This window comes from Crassostrea angulata, chromosome 1 (assembly GCF_025612915.1).
Source record: "Crassostrea angulata isolate pt1a10 chromosome 1, ASM2561291v2, whole genome shotgun sequence".
Lineage (NCBI taxonomy): Eukaryota > Metazoa > Mollusca > Bivalvia > Ostreida > Ostreidae > Magallana > Magallana angulata.
Genome location: NC_069111.1, coordinates 26482104 through 26499425, shown reverse-complemented (window position 1 = coordinate 26499425; position 17322 = coordinate 26482104). Strand labels below are relative to the sequence as shown.

The 17322-nt window shown below is 32.5% G+C and overlaps 1 protein-coding gene across 2 annotated transcripts; it reads right to left on the bottom strand.

The window, feature by feature from the left end:
* Positions 1–1143: 1143 nt before the first annotated feature.
* LOC128186996 (tetraspanin-13-like) lies at positions 1144–12055 on the bottom strand. 2 transcript variants are annotated; one of them, XM_052857000.1, is made up of 6 exons: positions 11900–12055; positions 8055–8222; positions 7059–7262; positions 6579–6740; positions 5797–5881; positions 1144–2995 (listed from the first exon to the last, which is right to left on the bottom strand). In XM_052857000.1, exons 1-5 carry the CDS (start codon positions 11960–11962, stop codon positions 5807–5809), a joined length of 672 nt encoding a protein of 223 aa, XP_052712960.1. In that variant the 5' UTR covers positions 11963–12055; the 3' UTR covers positions 1144–2995; positions 5797–5806. The 2 variants fall into 2 exon arrangements, with proteins under 2 accessions (XP_052712960.1, XP_052712969.1); XM_052857009.1 differs by lacking the exon at positions 5797–5881.
* Positions 12056–17322: the final 5267 nt, after the last annotated feature.

Sequence of the window (17322 nt, the reverse complement as noted above, 5' to 3'; positions counted from 1 at the left end):
TAGCTAAATATGCAGTATCCAGCGCATGCGCAGATAATGACCACTAATTCATAGAAACAATAAAAGATTTCCCGCCACTACCCATCATAGTTAATTCAGTGCTCGCTCAGAGAAGACCACCTGTGTATCATACTAACGTTATTTCCTTTTAATTATTTTTTTTGTGAGAACTTTTTATTTATCTCGTGCTTTATTGGATTAATATGGAAGAAAAACAGGAATTTATCATCATCCAGCAGCGCTCTGGCTCCCCTAGCGAATGTTCTGCGAAAGAATCGACATCGTCTTCAGATGCTGACCACAATCAATTGGCTCTTTACCATGTGACATGCCAACCTCACAATAGGGGGTACATGGTGCCAATTGGGTACAAGTGTACCATTTACGTTACCTGTCCTGCATAGAGTTCATGAGATGTTAAAGGACAGTTTAAGACACCTCAAGATCATGAAGCAATTTCAGACTTATCCTTAAGTCAAACTTTCAGTCAGTCATAAAATAACTGTTTTTCATAAAATCATGATTGAGTTTTGTAATTGACAACATTATATCAACTTGAAAACCCTTTCTAAAAGTAGCATTTCAATTTTGTCAGTGTTTTCAATCCAGAGACATTAAGACAGTGTACACTTTTTGACTTAAGTCCAAGATTGCTTCATGATCCTGGGGGCTGATTTACCAACCAAAATTCAAAACAATGAGTCTCCTTTTTTTCAAAAGGAACATACATGTAAAATCATTGAAGGACCATAAATCAATCAATGAAATCAATAAGCAGTGAAAGTTGATGTTTATGTTAACATACTTTTGATGTACAAAAAAAGCCTCTTTATTAATGCTGTCACTTGCTGCACATTTAGAAGTTGCTAAATGCTCAGCACCTTTTCCCTCGTTAGAAAATTCACACACTGAAAAAGCAATGCAAGTATGTATGTTATCAATCAACAATGAAGTTAAATCAGAAGTCGTTGACCATTCTGTTTTCTTACATCCTGGATCAGCAATGATCACATTGCAGCCATAAAAGGCAATGTGATGTAGAGCATACATGTAAGCTGAATTTCTCTAACTAAACCCACAGAAGTAGCCTCAATACTTTCATTTCATTACTGTTTTTATATGGACAAAAAACAAAAACTGATCTATACTGAATTGTGCTTTATTTTATCCCATAATTTCTATACCTACAAAACTAAATGACAAAACAAAAACAATATATTAAGAAAATAAATAAAACTCGATATAAAACTACTAATTATGCTGTATGTCTTAGCACACGTGTAAAACATCTTCAGAATCTCCAGCTTCTTAATGTGAAAGAAACTCTTAATGAAACAATTTTTTGGAAGATTAAACAAAGCAAATACTGAAATGTCTCGACTCCTAACATTGTCGATGATGGTCTTTATTTTTGCAGTACCTACTTCCTACTCTCACATAAGAATATTTCATTGTTTATATGCCAAGACATACAGCAGACACCAATATTCCATTAAAAAAAATTCCTTCAATTCTAAATTAAAAAATGGATTTCTAAACAGTAGGATACAACGGTCATGTCCAAGGGAGACAACAACAACAAAACAGAGATCAGAAGTAACACTCTCATTGTTATTCTCATGTTTGTGTAATATGACACAGAGGTACAGAATAAGTCAATCTCAAAAAACAATTTTTACAATTTTCTTTACTAAGCTTTATAGATAGATACATCTGGGATGTATTTACAGTCGATGAGATAAAAACCAACAATATTTACTACAGCACATGTATTTATACATTTTTTGTTGAAATTTAAGAGTTAGATAAAACCAAGGTTTCAAGTGCTTGTACCAAATGAAATGAAATCAAACAGAAATAACTAATTCAGTCACTCCACTGCACAAATCTGAGATTCTGAATTATCACAATTCAATTTTAGTTTTATGAATATCTATTCTTGTCATGTCTCAGTGAAATCAATTAAGAGTATAAATATAGTGTCGAAAATATATGGAATGTAAACAGATATAGAGTACTTGATTGTAGACCAAGGGTGAACATCCTATAGTACCTTAGGTGTATAAAGGACAATTTGCACTTGGACCATTGAGTGTACATAAATGTCCATACACTAATACATTTATGGTATATCTCACAATAATTTTTATCCCCACATTATATTTATACACACTACTTTGGAGGTTAAGAAAAGAAATCTCGGGTAAAGAAGCACTCACATTATCACAATATAAACCAAAGTTTCTCCCGTTAATAAAATGCCCCAATCTTATTATCAAATTACATCTTAATTACAAAAAACATGTTTTTGGTGATATGAAACAAGTTATTTCCATGAATGTACACAACAGGTGGCTATAAATAAAAGTAAGCAACAAACAATTGCAAATATTGCACAAACTTATGAGTTTTGACAGTTGTTTAAAATTTTTCATTGAAAATCACACATGAAATGACATTGAATTTCCATGTACTTTAGAACTTATAATATTAATATCTCTAAAAGTATTTCAAAGGTGTTGAGTTAACATATGATAAATAAAAAATTGGAATAAAAAAAATCAGTTTACGCATGATATACATGTATACACCGTACACGTGTACCAGTATATGTATATAATTGTCAGTAATATGTATTCTCCCCCTATTCTTTTTTTCAGGAGGAAAGAAAAAAAATTAGCCAGAGGAAAATTGAATTAAACAAATCTACAACCTTCATTCCTTTTTCATCTTCCTTTCATTAATGCAATAAGGTATTATTATACATACAATTCACACCTCTCAGTCACTAACATTTACCAGTAAACACCACACCCCATATAAACCTCAATTTCTAACCCCATGTTCTCTTCTCTCACATAGCATATACGATATAATCTATTTATTGAATGATAAATTAATAATTAACTAGGAGCTACTGTTATAAAAATGCGCTGGGATTTGCCATGGGATCTTTGAGGTTTCTATACCGCAGTGCCAACCACACACCTATAAGCTGCAAAATAAAATAAAAGAAGATCACAACACATTACTTGAGTCATGAATGTATACATGGAGAAAACTATCATGATGAGACTTTCTTTAAAAAAAATATCAACAAGGACATTACAGCAATAATCAAAATAAGAATTTTAAAGATATTATGATTGTAATTTTTCTTTGTGCCTAAATCTGTCTTTTATGGTTTGCAAGTGAAACAGTAACATCTCTACAGGTACATAGTTTGATCAAATATACAAGGGCATTCTTAAGGTTCTCCGATCCTCAGCCTCAAAGTATTTTTTTTTTCATGCATTTTACAAATTTCTCGCAGTTTTGGCCACGATAGATATAATAGAATAAATATACAATTTGAGATCAAATTAGAGAAAAAAAACAAACGATTGTACTGGTACATCGATGGCTCGAACCCCTTTACCTTTACGTTGTAGGTCTCCGTGGAGCCACTAAGCCAAGCAGTTCTTTGAATAGTGGAGTGTAATATTAACACTACAAGACTTATTACTGGTATATTTCTCTAATATATAGAAGGCAGATTTATGGTACGAATAAAATAATTGCGGATAATTTAGAGTTATCGAACATTGCTGAGGATCAGAGATCGTTAATGAGTCTATTACAAGACTGTAATTCAACCTCTCAATTCACTTTATAAAGAATTTTTTTACTTGTTGCTAGTATTTTATTGATACACCAACACCAAAATAAAAGTACAAAACCAAACCCGGGGTCGAAAAGAGAGGGATTTTAAAGTCATGCTTGACATATGTAATATTTAACACAAGTCCAAATTTACATAAAGAGGAGATGCTCTTTATCATGAAGTAGAAATTTAAGGTTGTTTAAACATACATTGCCCGTTGTAAAGTAACCATCTGTTTAAGTGAATGTTCAAAAATTTTGATTGTTTCATTTGATAAACAATTTTTGTTAAAGCCACAATGAAAAAAAAAACACTTTAGCTAAAAAAAATTTTTAAATGAATAACTTTTAATTAGAGTTAGCTAAAAATTAATAGTCAATGATTCACTGACTTTCATTCTGATGTTATTCTCTGGGATTAGTTGAAAAGACACTAAAGCATCTGTAGTGAAAAGGTATAAAGCATATGAACAAGTTGTTACATAAATAAACAAAGGTTTTATGCTTGTGAGATTCTTGTGGCAACACTTAAAATGGCTTATACTTTTGAAAAATTGTTATACACACATATTTCACACTATAACGATGTGTAATTGAGATGTTTGAAGTGTGTGAATAAAATCCTTGTTGAACCAGAGAAAAATAGAAAAATATCAGATAAATGATTGCATAAACAGAGAGAATAAAAATTACAAATACCCTACACCATATAGCTCTCATACATATATCATCTTAGGACAGGGGTTTGGTTATTATGCAGGAAAATGGGGGGGGGGGGGGGGGGTTCAATTATAAAAAATTCCTTTGTAATTTGTTATCTAATTATATAGATAGTTTTAAAATAATACAATGCATCAATAATGCATTGAATCTTATTTATACTATAAATAAGATTCTGTGCTTTTAATATTGATGCATTGACAGTATTTGTTAAAGCTATCTGCTATTCGATTCAACAAAACTAATATGGTTGCTGCAAAAGAAGTAACACCATTAAGTGATACGCTATATATATGCTATGGCTGCCATTGGATGCAGGGAAGTGTATATGTATCGGTACATGCTGATACAGAAAAAACTAGAGATACTGTGAGCAAGCTCACAATTGATACCCCCCGCTAAGAAAAAAATCATAACGCGTGTATTTTTTGCTATTATAGAAAATATTGGATGAATCTATTTCACTGTCCATTTTCTATAAATAACAACTGCTTTATTTTTGAAACCTGTTAATTTTTAGCTTCTAATATTTCCATTAATACAAGAAATGACACAGACAGAATTTAGCTTTTTTGAAACAAAGACCTTGAACTTTCTCAATTGACCTTGGGTCAAGGTCATGACACACCCTTTAATCATAAGCAATCTTTGTGTGAAGTAAGAACTTCCAATGTTTCCCCATAAGAAAGATATGGACCGGACACGAATTTTGCACTTTTTCTGCCAGTGACCTTGACCTTGCCCAAATGACCTTGGGTCAAGGTCATGACACACCCTTAGGTCATAAGCAATCTTTGTGTGAAGTAAGAACTTCCAATGTTTCCCCATAAGAAAGAAATGGACCGGACACGAATTTTGCACTTTTTCTGCCAGTGACCTTGACCTTGCCCAAATGACCTTTAGTCAAGGTCATGACACACCCTTAGGTCATAAGCAATCTTTGTGTGAAGTAAGAACTTCCAATGTTTCTCCATAAGAAAGATATGGACCGGACACAAATTTGGCACTTTTTCTGCCAGTGACCTTGACCTTGCCCGAATGACCTTGGGTCAAGGTCATGACACAGCCTTAGGTCATAAGCAATCTTTGTGTGAAGTAAGAACTTCCAATGTTTCTCCATAAGAAAGATATAGACCGGACACGAATTTTGCACTTTTTCTGCCAGTGACCTTGACCTTGCCCGAATGACCTTGGGTCAAGGTCATGACACACCCTTAGGTCATAAGCAATCTTTGTGTGAAGTAAGAACTTCCAATGTTTCTCCATAAGAAAGATATGAACCGGACATGATTGCACAGACAGACGGACAGACAGACAGACAGACAGACGGACAGACGGACGGACGGACAAGGTGATTCCTATATACCCCCCCAAACTTTGTTTGCGGGGGGTATAAAAATGCCATGCAGTGCACAGTTAGTATACTATACACACTTGTGAGTAATTAAAGGAATGAACTAGGATTGGCTTGTGGATTCTTCTGGTTTCTATATCGAACCGTAATCCAGACGCCTAGGATCTGTAAGTAAAACATACCGAAAAACGGGAAACGTGAGACACAATCACAGAAATCTCATGCTGATGTGACACACTTTATGTAACTCACTAAAGAGGATGTGATGATGTTGGACAACACAAGTTTTGCTTTCTCATGCCTCAAAACTAACAACTCATGATCAGGGATTAACCATTCCCCCCTGATTGTGCTTGCTCAAGTTTGTTAATTTGGATTTCTCCTCAACCAGCCCTTACACAGATTTATCAGCTAAGCTTCAATTCTTAGTCATGCCATTCCCCGCATGTGCAAGACAATTGTTAATTACAAGGATGCCCAGTCTATATACCTATGCATCTTTTGAGAAAATTTCTCAGCTCAGCACTTCAAACATGCAATAACTTTGGCAATTATATAATAACATATGAGAACTTAACTGCTTTAAAGATTCAAAATGCTCATATATGCTCAAATATATATTTTAATAAATGTAATATATTTGCAATTATTAAGTGAGCAAAATAATTGACAAAATTGTAGAGTCATTCATTACATACCTATCATATTACAATCAAAGCTTATGATAAGAAGTAAATCTTAATAAAACATCTTCTTTCAGGGGCCAGAGTATATAAAAGTATTAATTGTTTTCTAGCCTACAACAAAATGAAACAGAATGAAACATTGACTCTGTGCAGCACCGTTACCCTATCATACTTACCTCCGTAAAACTGAAGAACAGGCCTATCCCTCCCGTCAACTTGAAGCCGTAGTTTATCTTATCACTAAGTTTCTCTAAGCAAGATGAACATGGACAATTCATCAAAGTAGAATTATTGATCCCTGAACAACATCCAGCATCTGAACCTGCACAACACTTCAACTGCAAAATATAACAAGAGGCTTATAAAACACACTGCTCACCTAAACAAATAATTATGTATATGGAAACTCAGGTAAATTGTAATGTGATTCTGCTATTAGTATATCAACACAATCAGATACAAAAGCAATTATTTCATGCATACATTATCATTATCTTTATATACAATATTCAAGTAAATTTTGTTCTTGGCTCTTTATTATACCAACTGGCCTCCTCTTTGATGTTGAAATTGCATCAATACAAAGTGTGGAATTTTCCACATTTACAATGACAATACCTCTCAAAATAAAAGGTACCACTGAACCCAACACTCACACTTTTACAGGAGGGGTGTTGGCCCCCGTCCTGGTCCTTGAATCCGCAGCACTGGGAGGTGGCCTGGACAATGATGCGGGTCTCGTTACTGGAGAAGTCCCAGCCAGACTTGGCCAGCTGTTCTCGCTGCTCCTCGTTGACGGCCAGGCAGGCACAGGCCAGGGAGAACTGGACCAAGAACACCAGGAACAGGATGATCATGTACTGAGCATGCTCAGGAAATCTAATGTTCTTAAGTCTATTCAGAGATACCGATACTGATGTGAACATATAGGGGCCTGAGTTATCTACAGTGTTCTTAATTCAATTCAGAGATACATGCAATGTTATCTACTGTGTGAACACTAAGGTCATCAATGAAATATTTTCTGTTTGTTGTACTCTGACCCACATTTTCAAAAGTGGGTTGGTCGGCAGGTTTTTGGTTAGTTTTTTTTATGAATCTGACATAATTTTCTACACCGTAATTTGTCGAATATAATACACAGTTGTGTATAATACACATGGCTTTGTTCATAACTGTTTTCATAGATGTTGTATAGATGTTTGCAAGTTACAAGTTTTATTCTTATCTATTAAAGCATTTGGAATATAACAGATGAACCCTAAACTTTAAAACCAATATGATCTAGATATTTTTTTCCGAAAAAATAAATCAGAATTTTGATAAGTGCTAAAAAAAACAACTGAGTCAGCCAATTTTCATGTGTCAGTCAGAGTACATCAAACAAAACAATTCTAAATTTAGGCCTAAAAAATATATGTGCTCAAGAAATCTAAAGAAGATTATTATTTTATGAGCCACAGGTCAGTGAAAGGTCATGACAGAACTGTGAACTCATGACCTCAACTATAAAAATGTTCATAATTTTCTTAATTCAAGCTTTGAGATTGAATCATATCCTAATTTAATACTGCCCTAACTGAATGCTCCAGAATTGAAAAGAAAAAAGTAACAATGTAGAAAATCTGTCTCAAACAAGTTTCCAAGGATACAAAAAAAAGCAGCACTTGATGGTGTCTACATGCTCCTATAAGTCCTATTAAGGCTGTGAAGAATAGGAAGACGCCACAGGAAATGACACCTCCCACCAGAGCAAGGCTGGTGACCACGGTTACCACTCGGGCATAGGCAGCAACTCCCACCAACACAAAGGACACCAACTGAAAAAATAAAGAGAGGGTGTGATATAGCCTGAAAAAACATAAACAAAGGGGATACTGTGGAATCATTAACACAGATATAGCGAAATCTTTTTTTTTGAGTCCCCAGTAAAGTTCCTAACAAATCTTTGCAAAAATTTACGGTTATAACGAAATTGGATATAACAAAGTTATGGGTATAGCGAACTGATTTTGAGTCCTGTATAGTTGAAATCTAACACTTTGAACACTGAAATTCAACACTTTGATTATGAATTTCTTTTCAGTATTAACTGTTTTAAAAGTTTGCACAACCATTAAACATAACATTTTGAAAGAATTTTCACATAAATTCTTTAATTCACGATCCTATTTTTAAGGTACCAAAAGACTGTATTTTCATTCTAAGCCTCAATTAGCAAAAATTGTAGTCTGGTGAAAGAAAACATGTATTAAGTGAATTCGCTATATCTTTTATACGAATTCGTTAAACGAATATAAGAAATTAGGTATATAACAAATTAAGTCCATTGATCCCTAGGACTTTGCTATAACCAAGTTTTACTGTATTTTGATGCAAATCTCCCACTGACTTGGATCTGCCACAGCAGGCCCACCACCTTACTCTCATTTTTGTTATTTTGCGCTTTTTTAATCAAAAATGAAAGTAGGTTTTTTTAATTATTTCTCAATAATAATGTATCTGGTAAAATTCCATCATAGCTTCTGGACTTCATATCCCACTTGTTGAAATATTAAAGGTTGAGCAGTTACTCTGGTGTAGGCGTTTTGTAGTTTATTGACGAAATGTCTTAATTTATAAGGAAGATTTATAAAAATTGCATCCCCCTCACATACCAAAAATCCTGATAAAAAAAATCATGTCTACTATGAATCAGAATGGTTTTAGAAAACTTTTATCAATATAAAAAAAAAACCAAACAAACAAAAAACAGACTATTTGTTTCCTCCTGAGAAGAACTTTACAAACAAATATCCCTTGAAAATTATCATTCTACATGAAACCTTATAAAATTGATGTTATTTGCTCAACCAATCGTTATTATTCTTGTCATTGATTGATATTATCACCCCCCAGATTTCTATTGTTCCCTGGCCCAATCTTCAGCCAGCTGTGTCCATGTCATGTACCAGTCCATGTTATCTATTGATGGTCCAATACCCTGTCTACAGCTGCATCAGATGTTCAAAACGTAATCAGAATTTCATTTCTTTGTTAGTCAAGATAAAACAACATATGATGTACAAATAAAATTAATTTAGAATTCTCTGCAACAATACATGGTATAAATGTCATCATGTCACTTTTTTAGCTCTAACTCAAACTATGCTGTTTCAATTAAGTCACATTTTAATGTTTAATTTTTTTTAATCTAAAAAAAAAAGAATAATATTATGTGACCATACCACTTACTCTATTGATTATATAGGTATACATTTGTGATAATATGAACAGCCCCTGTCACTTTTCATTTTATCTACCAGGTACATTTATCTGTCATTGCTATCAAATTAAGTTTGCAAACATTTATTCTGCCTCAAATAAAAATCCTGAAATATCATTGGTCTAAAACTTACTGTATCAAACCATATCATATCATGTTGATTACTGACATGAATTCAGCTTATTTTCCCCCTCCGCACCCACCCACATCATTTGCTGGCCAAATATCAAATCAATTAATACACATGTATCAATTTCACATAAAATCAAAGTACTGACAGAAGTTGATTTTATTATTATTCATTCTATCGAAATCGATATATATCTGAAAAATCATATCCAAGAAATATTGAACTCTGGCATAGGAATACATATGGCTACAAAAAATATCTTAATTGTTTGTACCATTTAAAAAGTGACTATTTTCAGGGTGATTATAAAAACTGGTCATTAACTCCTTGAAAAACAATGCTTCTAAATACATTACATCAAATTTATCGATTACTTTCAAGTACTTAAAAGTACTGACTCCTGTCAGCAGTCATGATTTGTCCCTAGGTCTAAACTCTGATTCAGTAACTGCATACGATCAACTCCCAAAAATCATTAATTAAGGAGCCTCGTAATTGATACCAGCTAGAACATGTAATAAAACAGTCGATTTGGTTTTTTATCAGTTTTGTTGATTGTTACAAAAAACTCCAGATCTTTAGTTAAGCTTCAGAATTTAAGTATTCAAAGATCAGATCATCACTTCAAGGTTCCTGTCATAAGAACAGGAAGAGCATTCGCAATTAAGATAAATATATAGTGTTAACACTTTGCAGGCAAATACGGAAATATACCGGGTCCTTTCTACAAAACTGATGCTTATACACTTAAAAAGCTTTGGTGTCATTCAGTGAAAGAGATTTCATGTACATCATAATTTACTTCCTAACAAAATTTTAAAGAAGTAACATTTTTGCTGCACCAAAGAACATGTATTCAAGGTTTAGAATTACAGTATAATCATCAAGCCCATATTTTACATTGAAAATTTACAAGTTAATGAAACAATCAATGAACAATCCTGTTCAATTCATGCTTCTTAAGGTAGTTATTTATAAGGTAAAATAAGGATCAGCCTTAAGAGAAGCAAACTGACTAAGAGCTGAGAATGGCAGAGAGTCTTACGAGTTTATGAGTTAACTGGATCAAAACAGAAGGTGGATTGCATTGTATTTAGAACTTCCAGTAAAAGTTATGTGGTCCTGCTATCGAGTCTAATGCATTAATTCAGGTAACTGATTTTTTTTGTTAAAAATGTAGATTAAACATTTGATATCTAAAATACATTTTTTTTACCCGAGCCCAAATTAATAATCGTTTATAGTTTAAGACAGTTATGCATCCTTATATTTCACATTTAACACTTCAACCAAGCTGTTTTCGATAAATTTCACTGCATAACTGTGGTTAAATTCATGACGCCATGGCGTAAACAAAGCAAGAAAGATGACCTTATTATGCATTTAAACGTCAGATCAGTGCACAAGGCTGTAAATAGGGGCATTGACCGAATATAGCTTTTGTTTAACTTTATTAAGTTACCTTTATTAGGTCAGTGCAAGAGGAAGTTGCAGGATAAAATTTTAAACAATGTTTGATTTTAAAATAATGCCCATTTTATTTACTGGCGTACGACCAATTCTCGTTTCTCGCCAGTACATTATGACGTCATTTTATCAACAATAAAATTATATACAAAAAATGACATCACAATGTTCGGGCGAGAAATAGTACTCGGCAAGAACTGGTCGTAAGCCAGTACAGTTTCATTGAATCGGAACACTTTTTGAATCAAACCACTGTATCAATGGAAAATAAAGACTGAGTCAGTGACAGTAGGTTCCACCATACTATCACATTTAAATTGTGCAAATAAAATGATCTATTATTACTTATTATACTGTACTCACTTCATAGCTGGGATACACTGTCAGGGGATACAAAAATTGCAAGTAACTCTAAAACTACCGAGTACCGTGATTTATTAGAAACATGTATCAAACATCATTCTGATTGATTCTCTACAGAATTTCTCACCCACTGTTTTTTAAGAAATCTACTTGGCAGAATTTTTCTCATAATTCTAGCAGACCATTCTCCTTGTCAATTGAAGATCCTCTCACGAGTAATGTCAATAAAGAGTGGTCTTTCAATGATAAAAACATTTTCAATTGGTACTTACAATGTAAAATATATTTAAGGCTGCAAGGGTATTCTTGGAGCAAGTAAAACCTCCACAAACCATCGTCAACCACAAGTTATCTTCCAACGCAGCAGATGTGTATTATGACCAATGTCTCACGTGACTTTGTATTTCCGGTGGTAGTTGCGTATTTCAGGATGACAGTATGAAATTATATGAAATACAGATAATAAAGGGGCCGATTTGGATTTTTTTGCGGAAAAAAACAGAAAAGCAAAACTCTTTTTTTAGCATAAGTTTCAGAGTTACAAATCTTGAAAATAGATACTCTCTTTATCATTATGGGGCGCCGTTTCAGTATGTATTTTCTGATATCAGAAAATGATTTTTTGATATCAAGCACTGGAATTACTGATATCAGAAATTTTTTTTTTATATCAGAAATTCGAATTCTTGATATTAGAAAATACGATCCATTTTTTATATCAAAAAATCGATTTTGTTATATCAAAAACGTTTTCTAATATAAGAAATTCGATTTTTTTTTATATAAGAAAATGATTTTTGGATATCAGAAATTCAAACTGATTTTTTTATATCAAGAATTATATTTCCTGATATCAAAAATTCAGATAAAATGGCGAATAAATTTCACATATTTAATCAATACTCCCTTGACCAAAAATTAAATTGCTGATCTACAGATCAAGCCCGATTTGCATTTTAATATTTGTTGTTGTAAAAATTTATTTAATGTAAATATTCATTTTAAGAGTTCTTGATAATTCTAGTTTTTTGTATTGAAAGCGCTAACTGTACGCCAGTATAATTCCTTTATATTATGCGACGCCATCATCTTTTAAAGGACATTCCATTAAATATTGACAGCGAATCGCAAAAGAAAGCAGTGCTTATCATTGTATGGGGACAAACTTGCAAAAATGAAATAAGGCATAAATTATTATTCTTAACAGGCACCTACAGGTTTGAAACAAAATTTCTTACAAATTACAAAAGTTGCATAACAGGGATCATTCATTAAGTTAACAGTAAGTAGGTCTTATTTTTCTAAGATCAAAAAATGATTTTCTGATATCAAGAAATCGATTTTTTTTTATATCAAAAAATAATTTTCTGATATCAAGAATTCAATTTTTAATATAAAAAAATAAACTTTAATTCTTTATATAAAAACAAATCCATTATGTGGTATCAGGAAATCATTTTTTGATATCTAGAATTCGAATTTGTCGATAAAAAAATGATTTTATGATATAACAGAATAGATTTTTTGATATCAAAATATTTTTTTGACATCAAGAATTATTTTTCGATATCATAATTCGAATTATCAAACATTTATTTTTTGATATCAGAGTATACCTAAAAAATATTAAAACGGCGCCTCATAGTTCCTCCCCCTCCAACTCTTTTTCTCGCAGCAAATATTTTTTTTATGTAAATTAACATGGAATCCCCCCCCCCCCCCAACTTTTTAGGGAGCATGTAAAATGTTGTTAGATGAAGTTAAAGGTACGCTATGCTCTGCTCCCCCCACCCACCCCCCTTATGGACTAAGGATTTTCATAATTTTGAGAATTTGCTTTTTTGGGCAGTGAGTCTCCTTCCCCCTTTCAAAAACGATGCTCCGTGCCTGAAAAATACCTTTTATGCAACAAAAGCTCAGGGGGAAAAATTTGTGTAAGACAAGTCATTATCATTATCCCCACTTTTTTGGAATTCAAATGCGTTGTATCTTTAAACTATCTCTATAAATGGTCTGAAATAATAACAAATATTAAAACGTTATCTGAGTTAAAACATTAATTTTTCTAATGTAGGTCTATACTTATTGTTACGATTTGCATATACATGAGTGATTTAAAAAAAATAAGTGTTTGAACTCAAACTGTGTCGAGCATGACAGAAGCTCGGGAATAAAAATAACATTTTTGTGTAAGACAAGTCAGTATTACCACCAATATGTTTTATCCTTTTATCTCAGTACAATAATTTTTTTTTAAAAATTAATTAATCATAATTAATTAAATTAACACATTAATTTTCTAATGTCTACAAATTGTACCATGTGCATACATGATTTATAAAAACAATTGTCTGAACTCATATTGTGTCGAGCATAGGTATACATATAAAATTAATCAAATCATCTTTCAAGTCGGTTTAAATAAAAAGATAGCGGGAATCCAATCATCAAGTAAAACAAATTGTTATGCTTAATAAAAAAAATGTTCGGCACGTGCAAACCATTAATCGCATGTTATAAAAATGTAGGAATGCAACGGTAGTGTCTACATATAGTTATCAATCACACATTTGTTTAGTAAAGAAGTTTATTTAGGATTTTAACCATATTGTATAATTGTAGTATGCATCATTCGGTATGCTTATTCTTAACACAAAATCATCGATATCTTCATGATGAACCTAATTTTAATGAATATATATAGAACCAGAGGACGATTTCATTTCATTATGCAGTGTACTAATATATTCCCGTTGTCTATATTTTTTTCTTTCAAAGTAATAATCTAGTATATGATTTTTTAAAATATAAATTGTTGCCATTAAATACGCATTTCATTACTTATATCAAAAATCAGTAAAACGCATTGTTTTTGAACAATGCAATTCCACATAGTTGATTATTAGGACTCGCAAGTTGTTTAATATTTTCTTTGTGTTCATAGAGAAGGAGTATGACTGATGTTTTTATGGGGCGCGCGCGGGTGTTTAATATTGATATGCATTGTTCTTGTAAAGGGTCTCACAACATATTAAGCATTTTGGAAAGATTGTTATTTTACAGATTGGAATGTCAAAGATAGCTTTATTTAAAATTTGGTCCATAGTTAGTTTAGTTTACTATTTTCAGAAATATTTATTATAGATGGAAATAGAGGGAAATATTCGCCCCCGTTTTATTTTCGCCCCATTTCACCCTCGTTGTCAGCGGGCGAATTCAAAACTGGACGAACTTCAATGTCTCAAATAACATCTTTTACACGCAACTTTGTTTGGACGATTTCAAAACAGGGCAAAATCGTTTAAAATTAAAAAGGGGCGAAAATAACACGCTTTGAAAGACCACAGTCAGAATCTGCCGTTGAAATGGTGTGAAATAACAAAATCTGATTGCGAGATAAAGTTCCTCTCTCAAGGCTAATATATACTAGCATGTTCCTCCGACATTTTATTGAATTTTTACGATTTTACGTCAAAAAAAAAGCAGCCATTCCACAAAACTTAACCTTTTGTACAGTGAGTCTTCCAAATGGTCCATGTTGTATTCAATTTAAAAAGGTTTCATTGTTTTTCACCCCAATGAATACTTTAGTTTCATTAAAAACCACAATCGCTCATGAGCACTCTTAACAATAAAACCAACTTACTTGAACCAGCTGAGGGTCTGTGAACTCAAAAGACCCATGTGTTGATGCACTATAGAGTGGTAAAGAGGAATCCCAGTTGCATGCTTGATATCAATAAGATATAACGTTATTGTAAAAAATTTATACAGGTGGTCGAAATCAGTTTTCTAAAATGTGAATATTTAATTAACACAATTTACAAGGCTCAGTATTGGGTACTATGGCAACGAATCTTTTAATGATTGTTTTTTCGGCATTTTCTTTTTTTTTATCAGAAAGGGGTAATGCATGATGCATAATGTCACTTGATCTTTGATTTTAGATACTTTATATTTTAAAAAGAATCTGTATAAATATTCTATATATGTACTCATATCGTTTATTTTCCATCAAGGTTCCAAATGTCATATTCCCAATTGTCAAAGGTTTTATAAAACTGAAAAAATAAAAATCCCCTACCAAAAAAAAAAACCAAACAATAAATAAACATTTAACACGACGACCTCTGCATCAATGATTTAATTAATGTCGTGAGTTATAAGTTTCTATATAAGTGTAATTTGTCTATTTAAAATATATTTACACCTATACATAATATGATTCCCTGTATTTCTTACGGAAAGTTATAGTTAATTCATATAACTCTATAAAAACAGTCAGACTGAAATCTACACGCCCCGTTTATAGATTGGTCGAAACCTACAGCGATAACTATACATTAACAGTAATTTTGTGAATTTTAATTGCTTTTTACAATTAGTTATTTAATTTGTTAGAAGAAAAATGTAAATATAAGCAATAAAATGCGCGCTAACGCGGGTTATGTATTTTTTATGCAAAGTCGCCACCTTGATATCCCGCATGAATCACCAAAGAAAACATATATTTTATTGTTTAAATAGAAACAGAGAAATTGATTACGGTTGGATGCTGCACCAAAATTTTATTTTATGGATCCTAAGGTTTAGAAAGTTTGAACTAAAAAGTGTTTTTTTAATTTTCCTAAATAATTTTTATTAAAAAATTAAAATGTCTTAATTGACTTTACTGTACATGATGTATAAGATACTGATATCATGCATTTACATGTAACTTTTGCATTTACACCCACCCAGTAAATTCAAAATTAACAACATATAACACTTGTATGATTTCAGAGATCGAAGTTTTGCCATCATATACATCTATGACCTTATGAAGCAATTTTTAAAGTCGGAGGTTGCCGTCTTGCCACACTCATCATACTCTCCAGATCTAGCACCGTGCGACTTTTTCCTTTTTCCAAATCTGGTCGTCTTTGCGTGTCTTTACAATTTAAAGCCTTGGCTCAGTCATCAGTCAGTGTCTCAAATGTCTACCTAAATCAGCGTACAGTGATGCATTTCAAAAATGGATTAAGAAATTGAAATTATGATTTCAAACCGCGGAGAAGAATTTGAAGGGACGTAATGTTTATTTTACCATTGAAGTCGAATATGCTTTTGAAATATCGTACAATACACATTACATATCGAACAACACTCGTATATTCAATTTCTTTTTGAAATTAATCAATTCTGAAATGGGGCCATCATAACACACTGATTATGTATATATTTTTCAATAATACACTGTATGATACAAAATCACTGTCATATAGATCTCGTTGAAAACCACCATGAGAGAGATGGTTGCTCGGTTACACCCGCATGTGATGCTCCTTGCCAGGTGTGAAATATATTCATGAACAATGGTTCGTAGAGAACAACAGCGTTTGTTTAATTGAACCCACTGTTATTTGACACACAAAATTTAATGCACCCTTCGGCAATATCGTGTACCTGCCATCGCTTCTATTTATTTCCCTGATTTTTTAGACATTTGCCTTGTCTTATACAGTCACACGTCGGCCAGATTCTTTCTCCACCTACGAACCGTCTCATAAGATATCTTATCATAAACTTCCCCAATATTCAGTAAAAAAAAAATATATATATGCATTACCGAATGACCGAGTTTTGTGGAAACTTTTACATTAACCCAAAATTCTTTAATATTTTCAATCCGTTTCCCATGCACCCATTTTTACAA